The sequence below is a fragment of the Microcebus murinus genome, chromosome 1 (genome assembly GCF_040939455.1).
Source record: "Microcebus murinus isolate Inina chromosome 1, M.murinus_Inina_mat1.0, whole genome shotgun sequence".
Lineage (NCBI taxonomy): Eukaryota > Metazoa > Chordata > Mammalia > Primates > Cheirogaleidae > Microcebus > Microcebus murinus.
In genome coordinates, this window is record NC_134104.1 from 158,063,449 (window position 1) to 158,082,306 (window position 18,858).

The 18,858-nt window shown below is 38.2% G+C and overlaps 1 protein-coding gene across 5 annotated transcripts in view; it reads right to left on the reverse strand.

The window, feature by feature from the left end:
* The window catches only part of SFMBT1 (Scm like with four mbt domains 1), a 165,745-nt gene that overhangs the window by 78,588 nt on the left and 68,299 nt on the right, over positions 1-18,858 (reverse strand). For 3 of the 5 annotated variants that reach the window (XM_076008480.1, XM_076008476.1, XM_076008482.1), the window contains 2 exons: positions 7,442-7,561; positions 114-266 (listed from right to left, as the gene is read on the reverse strand). In XM_076008480.1, the coding sequence (XP_075864595.1) occupies positions 114-141 (28 nt within the window). In that variant the 5' untranslated portion in view covers positions 142-266; positions 7,442-7,561. Of the gene's footprint in view, positions 1-113; positions 267-7,441; positions 7,562-12,959; positions 13,477-18,858 lie in introns of those variants that run through there. The other 2 variants (XM_076008483.1, XM_012771581.3) reach the window with 2 other exon arrangements.

The window sequence follows — 18,858 nt, forward strand, 5'->3', positions numbered from 1 at the left end:
AAAAGCTTCAAGTTCAGTGGTAGAAGGGTAACTCAGACAATATAATAAATAACATAGGCAAGTAATATCATTCTGTACTCCAGAGAATAAATTCTGCTCAGTAGGACCAATACCTGCATCAAGCTGCTGCTCCCCGTTCATATCCACAGCATATGAGCTATCTCCTTCCAACACAAAGAAAGGACTACGATTCTGTCACAATCTGAAGATTACTTGCAGGTTTCAAGCATCTGTTCAATGGGCATCCAAGGATCCAAATGAAAGTGCTGAAAAATCAAAAAAAATACATCAACAGCCTGAAGTGCAAGAGTGTTTACTCATAAAAGTAAAACTCTTGGCTGAGTTGAGAGATGTGATAAAAACAAAAACAGGCCGGGCGCTGTGGCTCACGCCTGTAATCCTAGCTCTTGGGAGGCCGAGGCGGGCGGATTGCTCAAGGTCAGGAGTTCGAAACCAGCCTGAGCAAGAGCGAGACCCCGTCTCTACTATAAATAGAAAGAAATTAATTGGCCAACTGATATATATATAAAAAATTAGCCGGGCATGGTGGCGCATGCCTGTAGTCCCAGCTACCCGGGAGGCTGAGGCAGAAGGATCACTCGAGCCCAGGAGTTTGAGGTTGCTGTGAGCTAGGCTGACGCCACGGCACTCACTCTAGCCTGGGCAACAAAGCGAGACTCTGTCTCAAAAAAAAAAAAAAAAAAAAAAAAAAAAAACAAAAACAAAAACAAACAGAATCAATGGGATAAGAGGAAAAAACTAACATCATTTTTCATTTTTTTAAGAGATGGAGGTCTTACTGTGTTGCCCAGGCTGGCCTCAACATTCCTGCCTCAGCCTCCTGAGTACAGGAGAGACTACAAGTGCATACGCTACACGTGGTGCACACACACCTATCTTTACTAATTTTGAAAATTCTGTCTATGTTTGTGTGTGTGCACACACTCGTGTGTGTAGAAAGTAAGCGCTATCAAGATCTTGATAAGGAATCTAAAAAATCATAACAAATTCACATATACATGCACCATTACCCTGTAAACTTAAGATTACCATACTTAACCATAATTCCTATCCACAAAAACCTCAATTCCTAATAGTTTCCTGGGAGGGCAGAGTTAGCTTTCAATGGTCTGCCTTACTCAATGAATATGGGTCAGGATACAGTATATTACTTTATTTAATTTTCCATTTCATCTATTTAGAATATTATGCAGAACCAAATATATCAACTATATTAGTCAACAATTATATTAACTTAAAAAAAATCTCCAAATAAGCTCTGAACCCATTTACTCTTTATTAGGATATAAATCACATACTAAAATTTCTCATTTTAAGTATACAAATTACTAATTTTTAGTAAATTTACAGAGTTGTGGAACCATCACCATATTGTGGAACCATCACCAATTTAATTTTAGAATATTTCCATCACCCTCAAAAGAAACCTCATGCCTCCTCACAGTTCCTCCCCATTCCACCCCTAAGCCCAAGCAACCACTAATATGGTTTCTATCTTTAGAGATTTTGCCTTTCCTGGACATTTCACATAAAAGGAATCATACAATTTGGTCTTCTGTGTCTGGTTTATTTCACTTAGCATATTTTTGAGGTTCATCCATGTTGCAGCATGAATTAATCTTTTTTTCTTTCTTTACATATCTATAAAACAATCTAAGTAAGGCATTATTTTAATAGATGCCAAATAGATTAGAAAGAATAAATGAAAGAGGGAAAAGAAATGCTATAGGAAGGCATGGCATAAACCAACCACAAGGGCAACAATACAGAAAACTACAGAAGTGCGATTAGGTACCCTCTTTCATTTACAGGTGGGAGGACTGCTTGAGTCCAGAAGTTCAAGACCAACTGGACAACACCGTGAGATCCTGCCTCTACAAAAATTAAAAGATTAGCAAGGCATGGTGGCAAGTGCCTATATAGTCCTAGCTACTCCAGGCAGGAGGCAGGAGGATCACTTCAGCCCAGACATTCAAAGTTACAGTGAGTGAGCTATGATTGTGCCACTGCACTCTAGTCTGGTAAAAGAGCAAGACCCTGTTGAAAAAAAAGAAAAGAAAGGAAAAGAGGAAAGAAATAGAGGGAGAGAGTATGAGAGAAAGAAAGAAAAGAAACTTGAGAGTGACATTTAAAGCCTCTAAATGTGCTCTTCCCTCAGTTTACTTTGCTACCCCAAACCCAAAACATCCAAACTGTGAAACTGATGTTTTATCAAATACCAGCTCACTACCATCCACTATTTTAGGGAATTAGGGGTAAAGCAATCAAGAGAGGCATGAGCTCTGCTTTCATGAAGCTTATTTTCAACTGGGGAAAGACAAATTAAGCCAACAATTTAAAAAAATTATTTAAAGTGCTATGAAGAAAAAATACTAGGTGCTATGACAACCTAAAGGCAGGTCTAACCTAAACTGAGAGGTCACTGACAGTGTCCCTGAGAAAACGATATTCAAGCTGAAACTAAAGGGGAAACAAGTTACCAAAAAAAGAGGATAAAAGAAAGAATATGTATATACAAAGGCTCTAAGGTGGAAAGGAAGTGAAGGCCACTGTGGCTGGAGCATGTGAACCAATACTGGTACAGAACAGATTGGATGGGAAAAGAAGGAATAATAGGAGCTATGAATTACTAAGGATTTTACTATGTGTTGGGCACTGTTCTAAGCATGGAAACATATTAACCCACTTAAGAGCCCCAACAACTCCACGAAGTAACCATGATCATCATGAGGACACAGGTACAGAATAATTACCTGACCTGCCTGGGGGGCCCACAGCTAATAAGTAACAGAACTAGGTTTTGTTTTTGTTTCTTTTGTTTTTGAGACAGAGTCTCACTGTTTTGCTCAGGCTAGAGTGCCATGGCGTCAGCCTAGCTCACAGCAACCTCAAACTCCTGGGCTCAAGCGATCCTCCTGCCTCAGCCTGGTAGCTGGGACTACAGGCATGTGCCACCACACCCAGCTAATTTTTCTATATATTTTTAGTTGTCCAGATAATTTCTTTCTATTTTTAGTAGAGACAGGTCTTGCTCTTGCTCAGGCTGGTCTCAAACTCCTGAGCTCAAACAATCCACCTGCCTCGGCCTCCCAGAGTGCTAGGATTACAGGCGTGAGCCACCACGCCCAGCCTTAGAACTAGGTTTTGAACCAAGCAAAATGCCTAAATTCTATGTCCTCAAACACTATATTATATTATCCTACCTTTCTACTGGAAGCAGCTGTGTGGGCTTTTTTAAGCATGAGAAGGAAATGATCAAATCTGTTTTCACAGAGATCACTCTGGAGCCAAACAAAGAAGTCATAATGGAGTGATAGCAAAGAAAAAAGAAGAGTATAAAACTTCTAAGTGGCAAAAGACAACATAAATGAAATGAGACAAATGAGATGGGTGAAAATATTTGTAACATATAAAAGATAATAGGTCTCAATCTCACTTTGCTGTCTGGAAAAAAAAAGAAAAGAAAAATTATAAAAATAAAAGATAATAGGTTAATTTCCATATGCAAGTTCTTGTAATTCAATAAGGAAAAAAGTAAAAATGGGCAAAATATGTAATTAACCACATTTAAAAAATCAGAGCTAATACTCATAAAATGTGCTCAATCTTAATAGTAATAAAAAAATAAACTTTTTCTTTTTTTGGACACAAAGTCTTAGTCTGTTGCCCAGGTGACAGTAGAGTAGCGTCATTATAACTCACTGCAACCTTGAACTCTTGGGCTTAAGCGATCCTCCTGTCTTAGCCACCTGAGCAGCTGGGTCTATAGGTGTGCACCACCATGCCCAGCTAATTTTTTCTATTTCATTTTTTTAGAAATAGGGTCTCCCTATGTTGCTCAGGCCAGTTGCTGAGGCTCTTGGCCTCAACCAATACTCCCGCCTCAGCTTCCCAAAGTGCTAGCATTATAGGCATGAGCCACCATGCCCAGACATTTTTAATTATATACTTCTTTAAATTTTATTTTACCTTTCAGATTGGTAAAATTTTTGTAACTAAAAATATCTGGTGCTGACAAGGAAGGCAGAAGAATGATAGAACTTGGGAGTATAGACTAGTCTTGAATCCACACACATGTACAAAGCTACATAAGCAAGTAAAGGACAATATTATATATATTAACTTTTTAAAATCCCATGTCCACTGTTTACTTGGCTATGTGCTTTTGAAAAATGAATTTGTGCCAACTGTATAACTTGTAAAAGAAAGATTAACAGTACTGTACCTACCTCACAGGACTGCTATGAGGATTAAGCAAAATAATCCATAAATAGCACTTAGCATAGAGCTGGCTATGTAGTAAATGCTGGGTTAATGTTAACTATTATGCAATGTTGACAGGTCCAATTTCCTTTGGCACTTACTTTACTTATATACTTATTTATTTATTTATGTATTTTATTTTATTTTTTAAGATACAATCTCACTCTGTTGCCTGGCTAGAGTGCAATGACGTCATCATAGCTTACTGCAACTTCAAACTCCTAGGCTCAAGCGATCCACTTGCCTCAGCCTCTCCAGTAGCTGGAACTACAGGCACATGCTACCACAGCCAGCTAATTTTTCTGCTTTCTTTAGAGACAGGGTCTCACTATGTTGCTCAGGCTGGTCATGACTTCCTGGCCTCCAGCAATTCTCCCTCCTCGGCCTCCCAAAGTGCTGGCATTACAGGCATGAGTCACTGAGCCCAGCCCCTATGGCATTAATTTAGTGGATCATCTCTACAAATGAAGTCTTGACACTCCAACATGGGTTTGATGGAACAAAGCCAGTGCTAAACAAATATCTGTTGTTTCACTAGGCTTTAAAGATGTCATCTACTGGCCGGGCGCGGTGGCTCATGCCTGTAATCCTAGCACTCTGGGAGGCCGAGGCGGGCGGATTGCTCAAAGTCAGGAGTTCAAAACCAGCCTGAGCGAGACCTCGTCTCTACCATAAAAATAGAAAGAAATTAATTGGCCAACTAATATATATAATATAAAAATCAGCTGGGCATGGTGGCTCGTGCCTGTAGTCCCAGCTACTCGGGAGGCTGAGGCAGCAGGATCGCTTGAGCCCAGGAGTTTGAGGTTGCTGTGAGCTAGGCTGACGCCACGGCACTCACTCTAGCCTAGGCAAGAAAGCGAGACTCTGTCTCAAAAAAAAAAAAAAAAAAAAAAAAGATGTCATCTACTGTTCCATGTTCATAAACTTTTGCAACACCCTAGAGTATTTGGTACAGAGAGACACATGGAGCAAATATAATAAGAATAACAAACGAACTTTCAAAGCCAAAAGACATGAGGTGGGAGAAATACAAGTCTTATGTAGTGAAAAACTAAGGCTGTTACATTTTTTCAATCTTACATCATCACTTTGATTTTAGCCAATGAGCAAATGAGTTCATCATCTTAATAGGATCATGAGAAATAAGCTTAAGTCTTGCTGTAGAACATCAGTTAGCTCTCTCTCTCTCTCTCTCTCTTTATTGCTAGCTTGCTCTCTTTTTATGTGTGTAAGAAAAGCACAGTAAAATATCCAAGGGCTCAGTATATAAAAATACAATTCACTTTTTACTTATTTTCTTTATTTCCTATTCATATTAAATTGTTGTACTGTCTTCATCTATTTTATCATTGATTTTGGTATTATCATTCCCCTGGTATTGACCAAAACACATTAAGAGTTATTTATTTAAATAAGTTCTCATGAACTTAGTGATCTGGATCTTGTTCATCTTATATAATATTTTATTAAATAGGTGCCCAGATGTTTGTAGGGGGTTCTAATAAAACTCACTGAAGCCAGAAGAAATTTTAAACTCTTCTAAGAAAGATAAATAAAAATTTAAAAGCAAAGCTAATTGGACAAAACAAGCTTTGAAGTAAAATATGAAAAACGAAAACTAAACCCAGGCAGAAAAAAAACAAACTTAATTTGCAATTTCTTTTTTAGTAACATATAAATGTAAATGAAACCATCATGGAATAATTATATTTTAACTGATCTTTAAAAAGATCTAAAAGTCATCTGAGCAATAGTTACACAAAATTTTACCTTCCATCCTGTTTTAGATCACACATGTGGTTCCACACTCTAAGCCTACTAGTAGTAACCTGGCTTCATGTTAATGCACTTTGTTTTCAAAGCTAAGAACAACACTAAGACTGTTGCATAGGGAAGTTACAATAACATAAGAGAGATTTCTGTGGGAAGGATCCTCAGCCAAATGATTAACATGTCTGACACACATAACTTTTAAAGGGAAGGACAAGAACTCAGTGTGGCTCTAATGATTGCTGATATGTATGGTGGTTGGAGGAAAATGCTTTAATTTAATAAATATTTACCAGACAGTTAACAGAAAAATTCCTACTGAAACGTTTGCATTTCTACACCTACCCCTCAACTCAACAGCTTTAAGTCGAGCAATAAGTTCAAGTATGCTCTTAAATATGGTAACTGCAACAATTCAGCAAATCAGATGCTCCATTTTCCGATTTGCAGTTAACCTTGCCCTTTACAGTAAAAATTAGTGATAGAGTCACCCTACATCTCCCTATATTTTCTGTTCCCCAAGAGGTATAGATTTCTGTGGGCCTTTCACTCTTTACAATAGTCAATCCTCAACTACATAACCTATTGACTACCTAAACTAAACATTGTGCTTCCATCTGTCAAATGTCAATGTAATTTGATTATTAAGGGTAGAATCTTCTATTATTTCATTAGGTTGTTTGCTGCTAATGTTTTTAACCCATTGCTATATGTCTGACTAGGGAAATTTTTAAAAATTCAGTCTGATAAAGTCAAGTTTTAGTGCAATGTTCACACACACAGACAAATCTTAGCCATTCATATCACTTCAATTAAGTCTGACCCTAACTTAACTTTTTCATGATTATGTAAACTCAACAAAGGGCATATGTGTCTAAGTTGAACAAACTGGTACTAATAAATTTATAAAACCACTAAGTTTTCAATAAAACCTGGAATTCAAAAATAACCTAAATTAGAAGGAAAAAGCCAAATAATGAAGCCAATATTTTTAAAAGATTATTTTGGACCAACAATGAGACACTGTTAAGTAAAATATAGCACAAACATACAATGTACCATATATAACCATTAAAAACTGGGGGATAGACATGCTTGTAGCTCTGATTTGGGCAGGACAAAGCCAATATATGTAACCTAAATATTTGTACCCTGGTAATATTCTGAAATAAAAATAAATAAATCATCAAAAAGTGAGCAAAAGACTAAAAAAACCAAAAATTATGTTAGAAGCCCAGCACAGTGGCTCACATGCCTGTAATCCTAGCACTTTGGGAAGAAAAGGCAGGAGGATGACTGGAGGTCAGGAGTTCAAGACCAGTCTGAGCACAGTGAGACCGCATCTACTAAAAATAGAAAAAATTAGCCAGGGGTGGTTGTGTACCTGTAGTCAGCTACTTGGAAAGTTGAGGCAGGAGGATCACTCGAGTCCAGGAGTTTGAGGTTGCAGTGAGCTATGATGATACCATTGCACTCTAGGCAGGGTGACAGAATGAGAACCTGTCTTTAAATAAAAAAAAAAACTGTTAGAGAAGTGTTTTTCTTCCCAATCGAAATCCCAACAGGGTATTTTACTCAACTTGATGAACTAATTTTAAAATGTATCTAAAAGAGAAAATGCATAATCCAATTACATTTATGTAAAAGATGATATATAATAAAGCAAGTTCCTTCTATCAAAACATTAAAATAATGTATTAGCACAAGAAAAGACAAATACATCAATAAAGTAGAATGAGGTTCAAAAACAAATATATTTTTATGAGTGTAGTTTGTGATAAGGAGAAATCCACATCAGTTGTGGAAGGATGCAAATAAATACTTTTAAAAAATTAGCTATCCATTTCAGAAGGAGAAAAAACTAGATCCTCACTTGAGACCAAGAGTTCAATACCAGCCTAAGCACCATAGTGAGACCCCATCTCTACAAAAAATAAGAAAAATTAGCCGGGTGTGGTGGTGCACGCCTATAGTCCCAGCTACTTGGGAGGCTGAGGCAGGCAGATCACTTGAGTCCAGGAGTTTGAGGTTGCATTGAGCTACGATGACACTACTGCACTCTAGCCTGAGAAACAAGAGCAAAACCCTGTTTAAAAAAAAAAATCAGAACCTTACTGTATGTTGCCACATAAATAAATTCCAGGTGAATTAAAAGAGAAAATCATGAGCCAGGCACAGTGAGTCATGCCTGTAATCCTAGCACTCTGGGAAGCCAAGGCAGGAGGATTCCTTGAGCTCAGGAGTTCGAGATAAGCCTCAACAATAGTGAGGCCCAGTCTCTAGTAAAAATAGAAAAATTGGCCAGGTGGTGCAGGTCGCCCCTATAGTCCTAGCTACTCAGAAAGCTGAAGCAAGAGGATTGCTTGAACCCAGGAGTTTGAGGTTGCAGTGAGCTAAGACAACACCACTGCACTCTACCTGGGGCAACAGAGTGAAACTGCCTCAAAAAAACAAAAAGAGAAAAACAAGACAGCAAATAAATTAAAGGAAATCATAAGTGAACATGGTTATAACCTTGGGATAACATAGACTTCCTTAAACAAGGAAGCCATAAAGTGGATACATTTGACTAAACAAACATTTAAAACTTCCAATTGTCAGGCCAACATAGTGGTTCACATGAGAGGATCACTGGAAATCAGAAGTTCGAGACCAGCTCTGAGCAACAGTGAGACTCAGTCTACTAAAAATAGAAAAAATTAGCCAGGGGTGGTGGCACACCTATAGTCCCAGATACTTGGGAGGCTGAGGCAGGAAGATCACTTGAGCCTAGGAGTTTGAGATTGCAGTGAGCTAAAATAATGCCACTGCACTCTAGTTAGACAGTTAGACTGTCTCAAAAAAAACAACTTCCCAATCAGCGAATTTTTTTTTCTTTTTTTAGAAACAGGATCTTGCTCTGTCACCCAGGCTGGAGTACAGTGACACGATCATACCTCACTGTAACTTCAAACTCCTGGGCTCAAAGCAATCCTCCTGCCTCAGCCTTCCAAGTAGCTGGGATTATTGGCATACACCGCCATGCCTGCCTTTTTTTTTTTTTTTTTTTTTGTAGAGACAGGTCTCACTATGTTGCCGAGGCTGGTCTCAAACTCTTGGCCTCAAGTGATCCTACTGCCTCAGCCTCTCAAAGTAGTGGGATTACAGGTATGAGCCATCTCACCTGGTCCATAAACAACTTTATAAGACAAAACATACGCTGGGCACGGTGGCTTACACCTGTAATCCTAGCACTCTGGAAGGCTGAGGCGGGCGGACTGCTTGAGGTCAGGAGTTTGAAACCAGCCTGAGCAAGAGCAAGGCCCCATCTCTATTATAAACAGAAAGAAATTAATTGGCCAACTAATATGTACAGAAAAAAATTAGCCAGGCATGGTGGCACACGCCTGTAGTCCCAGCTACTCGGGAGGCTGAGGCAGGAGAATCACTTGAGCCCAGGAGTTTGAGGTTGCTGTGAGCTAGGCTGACACCACAACACTCACTCTAGCCTGGGTAACAAAGTGAGACTCTGTCTCAAAAAAAAAAAAAAAAAAAAAAAAAAAAAAAAAAAAAAAAAGATAAGCCATAGAGGAAACTATTTCTAGCACATATAATAAACAAAATATTAATAGCCATAATAACAGATAGTGTCTACAAATAAATAAGACAGACCAAACCTAATGACAGGAAAATAAAATTTTTAAAAGGTCAGGTATGAACAGGAATTTTACAGAAGAAATACAAATGAAATACAAATACAAATTCATATAAAAATATATTCAGCCTCAACAGCTAAAATAAGTTATTTTTCACCCAGATTGGCAAAAATGAAAGATTAATAACATCCAATATGGGTGAAGATATGGAAAAATGGAAGTTGTCATTACCAGTTGAAGAGCATAAATGGATACAACCCTTTTAAGGAGAAATTTTATTCTATCAAAAATTTTAACTTGCATTCTCTACAACTCACCAATTCCACTTCCAATATCTATTTTAGAAAAATATCCAGAGAAAATAAGGAAATAAGTAGCATAACAATTTCAAAGAAAGAGTTTAAATTGTTCTTACTTCCAGAGCATATACAAAGAAACACCTTCATATGTGCAAAGTGGCAAGAGTCAAAATGGTAGCAATATCTGTTCTAGGAAAAAACTGGAAACCTAAATATCAATCAATAAATTATGGCACATCCATAAGATGAGAGTTTAAAAGAATCAGACAGTTTAATGCAGGGGTACTCAAAACTTTTTAAACAGGGGACCAGTTCACTGTCCCTCAGACCATTGGAGAACTATAGTTTTAAAAAAACTATGAACAAATTCCTATGCACACTGCAAGAATCTTATTTTGAAGTAAAAAAATAAACGGGCAAAAACACCCATATGTGGCCCGTGGGCTGTAGTTTGAGGACGCCTGGTTTAATGACTACAGAGTTTATATTGAGATGATGAAAAAGGTTTGGGTATAGACAGTAGACCGTTTTACCCCTTCCACACACAAATATATATATAAAACACACCTGTTTATATAAAATACAAAAACCAAATTACATGTCTATAAATACACCTATTTATACACTGATACCTTTAACATGGTGTGGAAGAATACAACCAAATTGCTAACAGTGGTTATCCTCTAGGAAAGTGAGATTCAGGGCAGGATATAAAAGAATTTTTACTTCATCTATATTGGGTAAACTTTTTATGATGAGAACATATTTGTATGTTTGCTTCTATGACTAGAATTTCATTTTAAGAAATGAAATAAATAATGAATAAAATAAGAAATAAAATTTAATTTTAAGAAAAACATAATGATTTATTGACATGGAAAGTTATTTATTCATTCATTACTTACTAGAAACCTACTATGTGTTAGGCCTAATTGAAATATTAGAAATATATCAGTGGGGAAAACAGACCAAAATCTCTGCCCTCATGAGACTTATATTTTAGTGTGAGGAAGAAAGTACAGGCCTATAATCCTAGCACTCTGGGAGGCTGAGGCAGGAGGATAGCTTGAGGTCAGGAGTTTGAGACCAGCCTGAGCAGAGCGAGACCACATCTCTATTAAAAATCAGAAAAATTAGTTGGGCAAATAAAAATAGAAACAAAAAATTAGTTGGGTGTGGTGGCACACGCCTGTAGTCCCAGCTACTCGGGAGGCTGCTGTGAGCTAGGCTGACGCCACGGCACTCTAGCTTGGGCAACAGAGTGAGTCTCTGTCTCAAAAGAAAAAAAGAAAGTATAGTACTTTTTCTAAATGTGGTGATAGAGCTGGGTAGCGTGAGGGTGACAGGGCAGGTGGAAAGTTAAATAGGGTATGGATGGCTAGGGGAGGCTTCATTGAGAAGGCAACATATGGACAAAGGCGTAAAGGAGCTACAGATGGAAAGAGTGCGCTAGGCAGAGGGAAAGCCAGCACAAAGGCCCTAAAGTAAGAGTATGTGAGTTGTGTTCCAGGAACAGCAAGGAGGCCAGGGTAGTCAGCACCAAGTAAGCAAGCAAGAGCAAGAAGGAGGCGAAGAGGCAACAGAGAGGTCAACCTCACACTGTCTGCCATACTTCCAGTCCCCTTTGTGAGTGCCCACCTACAGCCCTTAAAGAACTATAATTGTCAGGTGACTCTACTACTCTGGTGGTGATAAAAACATAGGAGCAATGTTGGTGGGAATGTAGAATGGTGTAGCCTCTTTAAAAAACAGTCTGACAATTCCTCAAAATGTTAAATACAGAGTTCTCATATGACCCAGTAATCCTACTTCTCAATATATACACCCAAGACACAAGAAGACATATGAAAACATATGTCCAAACAAAAACTTGTTCACAAATGTTTATAACAGCATTATTCACAATAGCCAAAAGGTAGAAACAACTCAAATGTCCATTAAATAATTAATAGCTAAATAAAATGTGATATATCTAATACAATGGAGTATCATTCGGCCATAAAAAGAAAGGGGATGACCATCCTCTGGCCTCAGCCTCCAGAGTAGCTGGGACTATAGGTGTGCATCACCATGCCTGGCTAATTTTTCTATTTTTTATAGAGATGAGGTCTCATGATAATGCTCAGGCTGGTCTGGAACTGCTGGCCTCAAGCGATCTTCTGGCCTTGCCCTCCCAAAGTGCTAGGATTACAGGTGTGAGCCATCATACCAGGCCAACTATGCTTTTATATATTTTTTTATTTTATTTTATTTTATTGAGACAGAGTCTCGCTTTGTGGCCCAGGCTCGAGTGAGTGCTGTGGCATCAGCCTAGCTCACAGCAACCTCAAACTCCTGGGCTCAAGCAATCCTGCTGCCTCAGCCTCCCAAGGAGCTGGGACTACAGGCATGTGCCACCATGCCTGGCTAATTTTTTCTATATATGTTAGTTGGCCAATTAATTTATTTCTATTTAAAGTCGAGACAGGAGTCTCACTCTTGCTCAGGCTGGTTTCGAACCCCTGACCTCAAGCAATCTGCCCACCTCGGCCTCCCAGAGTGCTAGGATTACAGGCATGAGCCACCGCGCCCAGCCTCCAACTATGCTTTTAAATAACATTATTTTCATTTCAAATATAGAAACCAATGACAAAAAAGAGACAGAATATTTGAGTTATCATTAGGATAAGCAACAGAAGGAAAAAGGAAATACTTTGGCTATTACTAGTTTGTATTAAGGTAATGCTATGCTTTAACAGACAAATTTTAGTTGTTTAATCCAACAGATACTTATTTCTCACTCAGATAAAGTCCAAACAGGTATTCCTAATCAGTAGACAACTCTCCACTGTGAGAGTTTCAATTTATGAAACCAAGAGTATTTCATCACATAGTTCTGCCATCTTCAACAAAAGGCTTCTCAAATTGTCCAATGTACAGGATCATTGGTGGGAGGTTTTCATGGGCCAGGCCTGAAAGTGGCACATACCTTTTATCCGTGTTCCATGAAGGAAAATTCAGTCCCATGACCTTACCTAAAGGGAGGATGTGAATTGTAATGCCGTTCTTCCCACCATTAGGAACAGAATATACAAATGAGTACTGCCATTCTCTAGAATTTATATTACAAGCTAACAACAGTTATTGTAAAAAAAAAAAACAAAAAAAAACCTCTATGAATCAATAGCAGTAAAACTATGAACTTCCATGGAATTCTTTTTTAATCAATAGATATTTATGGAGCACATATGATATGCTGCACCCTATTCTAGGTGAGCAAATTATTTTAAAGCCTGCTCGCATGGCTCTCATAATCTAGCATGGGTAGACAGACCATAAATAAATATATACAGGTTAGCCTTGAACAACATGGATTTGAACTGCACAGGTCTACTTATATGCAGATTTTTTCAATAAATATATTGGAAACATTTTTGGAGATTTGCAACAATTTGAAAAAACTTGCAAACAAACTGCATAGCCTAGAAATACTGAAAAACTCAAGAAAAAATCAAGTCACAAATGCATAAAATATATGTAGATACTAGGGTATTTCATCATTTATTACCATAAAACACACACAAATCTATTAAGCAAGGTTAAAATTTATCAAAACTTAAACACACACAGACTGTACAAGGTGCCATTCTCAGTCAAGAGAAATGTAAACTAACATAAAGATGTAGTATTAGCTGCATAAATTAACTGCAGTACATACCGTACTACTGTAATAATTTCACAGCTACCTCCTGTTGCTATCAAAGTGAGCTCAAGTGTGGTGAGTGTCCATTAAAACCCCACGTGAGGCCAATTATCTCCAAGCAAACAGTTCGTCTCTCCAGCAAATTGCTTATCACAGTAAAAAGTGATCTCGAGCAGTTCTCACATATTTTTCATCATGTTTAGTGCAATACTGTAAAGCTTGAATATCACCATGGGACCCATACAAAGTGCCACCAGTGATGCTGGAAGTGCTCCCAATAAGCAAAAAAAGTCATTACATTACAAGAAAAAGCTGAACTGCTTGACATGTGTGGTAGATTGAGGTCTGCAGCAGCAGTTGCCTGCAATTTCAAGATAAAGGAATCCATCATAAAAATTCGTGAAGCCACTGCTGTAGCCACATCAGCAGGTGCAAAATCCTTGTACCTTTTGCGAAATACCCTTTAACTCATAATGAAAATGCAGATTTTATGTGGGTGCAGGATTGTTCTAAGAAAGGCATACTTATAGACTCTAATATGATTCAAGAAAAAGCAAAGTCATTACATAACAACTTAAAGCCAAAGGAAGGGGAAGAATCTAAAGCTGTAGAATTTAATGCCAGCAAAGGATGGTTTGATAATTTTAGCAAGAGGTTTGGCTTTAAAAATGTCAAGATAACAGGAGAACAGCTTCTGCCAAACAAGAGGCAACAGATGAGTTCTCAGACGCCATTAAGAAAATCATCGAGAAAGGATATCTACCTGAACAGGTTTTTTAATGCAGGCCAAAGTGCCCTATTCTAGAAAAAAATGCCACAAAAGCACATTTACTAGTAAGGAAGAGAAGTGAGCACCAGGATTTAAGGCAGGAAAAGACAGGCTAACTCTACTGTTTGTACAAATGCTGCTGTGTTTATGCTCAGGACTGCCCTTATCTATTAATATAAAGCTAACCCCAAGCCTTGAAGGCAAAAGCTACCATTCTTTTGTTTGTACAAGAAGGCCTGAAAAATGAGAACCCTTTTTCTGGCTTGGATCCATCAATGCTTTGTCCCTCAAGTCAGGAAGTACCCCGACAGTAAATGACTGCCTTTTAAAGTTCTTTTGACATTCGGACAGTGCCCCTGGCCACCCAGAACCCCATGAGTTCAACACCAAAGGTGTCAAAGTGGTCTACTTGCCCCCAAACACATCATCTCTTAATTCAATCTCTAGATCAGGAGGTCATAAGGACCTTTAAAGCTCATTACACATGGTACTCTATGGAAAACATTGTCAAGGCTATGGAAAAGAACTCTAACAGAAAGAACATCATCAAAGTCTGGAAAGATTACACCATCAAAGACACCACTGTTGTTTTATATATATATATATATATTTTTTTTTTTTTTTTTTTTTTTTTTTTTAAAAAGCCATGAAAATCATCAAGCCCAATACAATACATTACTGCTGGAGAAAACTGGGTCCAGGTGTTGTGCATGACTTCACAGGATTTACAAAAGAGCCAATCAAGAAAATCATGAGATTGTGGATATAGATTGGGGGCGGAGGGGGGGTGTAAAGAGTTTTAAGATAAGGATCTTGGAAAAATTCAAGAGCTAACAGACAACAGAAAACAACTTGATGGAGATGAGTGCTTCCAAACCAGTGCCAGACAACAAGAAAGAAAATGTAGAAGAATCAGAAAACAAACTGACATTACACAGTCTGGCAGAAGGGTTCCAATTATTCAAGACTGCTTTTGACTTCTTTCACAACATGGACCCTTCTATAACACAGGCACTGAAACTAAAGCAAACTAAAGCAATCAGTGAAAGGATTGGTCCCACATAGAAACATTTTTAGAGAAATGAAAAACCAAATACCAAACAAAAATTACAATGTATTTCCATAAAGTTACACCAAGCTTACTTGCTTCTCCTGCTTTCCTTTCCACCTCATCCACTTCTTCCACTTCTGCTACCCCCAACACAGCAAGACCAACCCCTTTTCTTCCTCCTTCCTCCCTCAGCCTACTCAACAAAAGATGACAAGGATGAAGGCCTTTATGATGATCCACTTCCACTTAATGAATAATAAATATATTTTCTCTTCCTTATGGTTTTCTTAATAATATTTTCTTTTCTCTAGCTTACTATATTGTGAGAATACAGTATATAATACATATAAGAGTGCTGTGAGGACTGAACTCTAATTTTTTGCTAAAAACTCTGTCCTAAGGAGGCCAGCTGGGTTAGGCTGGCAAATGGTAAGGAGGCCAGCAGGGTTAGGCTGACAAACAGTAAATTCCCACTAAGCGGCTTTTGTTAACCAAACGAAGCAGTGGTTTACTTCCTGACCTGATTCTGGTATGGCATTAACATCACCTAAAAGATAAGAAGCCCCTGTCTTAACTCAAGCATCCTAGCAGATGCCTATTCTTAAATTTAAACCATCTTAAAACATCCTAGCAGGCGCCTATTGTAAATTTAAAGTGTCCTCCTGTCTGGACCTCCCAGAGTGCTCATACCCTTATCTTAAAGTAAGCATATCTTTTCTGGTCTTCTAGATAAAGACTAATTCTCTCAGCCAATTGCCAGCCAAAGAATCTTTAAACCCACCTATAACCTGTAAGCCCCCGCTTCGAGATGTCCCACCTTTTTGGGTCAAACCAATGTATGCCTCTCATGTATTGATTTGTGACTTTGCCTGTAACCCCTGCCTCTCTGAAAATGTATAAAACTGAACTGTAACCCAGCCACAGCGAGTCCACTTGCCCAAGGCCTCTTGGCAGTGGCTCCGGGTCATGGTCCTCAAATTTGGCTCAGAATAAATCTCTTTAAAATTATTTTACAGAGTTTGGCTTTTTTCCGTCGACAATTTTGGCGTAGTCGGCAGGATCTCAGAGAAGACTCAGGACCGCCTAAGGAGCAGCGCGGACTCGGCGCCAGGTACCGGCATGGCCCTTTTAGGCCTCCGACTCCGAGCTTCTCCTTCAGCGGGACTGGTAAGTCCTCCTGAGATCTGGACCTCCCGCTTTTGGTTGATGGTCTTGGTTTATTCTGAGCTGGTTCTTTTCCTAGGAATTGTTGTTTGGGATCCTAATTTAGGTTTGGAGGTGCACTCTAAAGGGCTTTCTCCGTTGCCTTTTTTTTTCCTCTCAAAACTAGTTTCAATTGGCTTGTCTGCGCATTTGGCAAGGAACCCAACTGTCCTATTTGTAGATAGATGAGAGACTGAGTTTCTCAGCTCTGAAGAAAAGGGGCAGCTTACTCCTCCCAGACCTAAGGCAACTCTGGGTGACCAGGGCCCTGAATGGGAGTTGCCTGGGGCGATTCCCCAAGGCGCGAGTAGCCCCACAGGGAACCCCCCAACAAATTAATTAAAAGAAGGCTCGTTCAGGAAACGCACATAAGAGCTGATCACTCAGCGTTTTGAGCCCTCTCGGAGGTACTAGACCCCCGAGAGAGAAACTGAGACACGTAAGAGGGTGGGACCGACTCAATGGTGAAACATTGAGGAGCCCCACCCACAAGCAGCACACTGTGATCCACGACACCAAACCCTAGACCACAGTTCGGTTCCTTGAAGAAAAAAAAAAAAAAAAAGAGGAAGGGCAAGGAAAATGACTCTTTTGGGGGCACCCCAGTTGGTTTGTGGTACCTCTACTTGCAAGTATTTTTGTAAACGAAAAGATTCAAAGGCATGCCAGGTTTTCTAGGGCTCCAGCTGGTTATAGCTAATTCTTGTGCACAAGGTTTTAAGAAAGGGCAAAATTACATCAAGAAAAATTCAGAGCTGAAATGGTCGACCCCCCACTATTAAAATGTCTCAAGCTATCTCTCTTCCTTTCTGGCTACTCTAAAATCTGCTAACTTTTTCTAGTGATGTTAAGATAACTCTTTGTTTGTGGTATTTACAATTGAAAGGCTGCCTGGAGACCTTGCAGCCAGTTCTAGCTAAAATGCTAACATAAAAAACTCATTTTGCACTGAAGAAAAAAAATCAAACTGCCATAGAAACTGCTTTACCCAAAACTTTGATCCACAGGTCTAATTAAGTTACCTATCAGGTCAACTAAAGTTTGCCAGGTGTACAAGTTCCAGTCTCATCAGAAGAAATTTAGATCCAGCTTTCTTTTACAGACTGGTGAGTTTGTGTTACCATTTCATGGCTAACATTCTAAGGTAAAATTTATCAGAACTTTGTGTGTATGTATGCGTCTGAGAGAGTGTATATGTTTGGGTATGTTTTATGTCTGTCCATGTATCACATGTTTGTGCTTATAGGTTTCAGACTGTTTTAAAATTAAGGAAGCGCTCATAAATTAAACCCAAATGCTTCATGTGAATTTAGTAACTGTTGGTAAATAAGCTGTGTTATTATTAATAAATAAGGTGTTATTAGTAAAGTAATAGTAAAAATGCTTTCAAACTGTCAGCATACATTTGTTTTTGCCTGGCTTTTACTGGACATTTTTAAGTTCTTGAGGTGTAAAGGTTTGATAAAAATGTAATGGGTGATTTTTGTTAAGTACATTTAATATTTGGTCAAATGATATTAACTGAATCTGGGTTACCAACAAAAATACTTATGTGTTTAACTTTAAGGTAAAAATGCAAATGTACCTGAGTCAACAAATTAGACTAAATAAAACACCAAGTAGAGGAAAAAAAATCCAAATTTAATCGTTAAAGGTATATAAAAAAAATTTTGGTTTTGGTCTTTTAATCCTAACTGCAGAAATAGTTTACCTCCACTCATTCAATGCCTGTAGAGAGGTGCACAAGGTGTGTTCAACTCATTTAACAGTACTGTTAGGAATTCAAAGTTGTCCTGAAAGTTGTAAAGAACTTAAATTGAAAGCTTTAGTTTTACCTTGGTCTTGTCTATTTTTGTCCTACTCTTTACAATCTAGCTGGTTATGATTACATTATGTTACTGTAATAGAGTTTTTGCCTAAAAAAAAATTCTAAATTATTAATTTTTATATAGCAATTTAAGATAAAAAGTGAATGATGGTTAAAATCCATGAGACTCTCAAAGTAATCTTACTCTATAAATGTGCTCAAGTTTATGCACTAAACATTGTTTTGAGACCATTTAGATAGTTTGTTTTTTTTTTTAACAGCTTAATCTTGAACCTCATGTAAAAAGCATGTTACCACTTTGTATCATTGTTTGAGGTGCTAACAAATGGTGCTG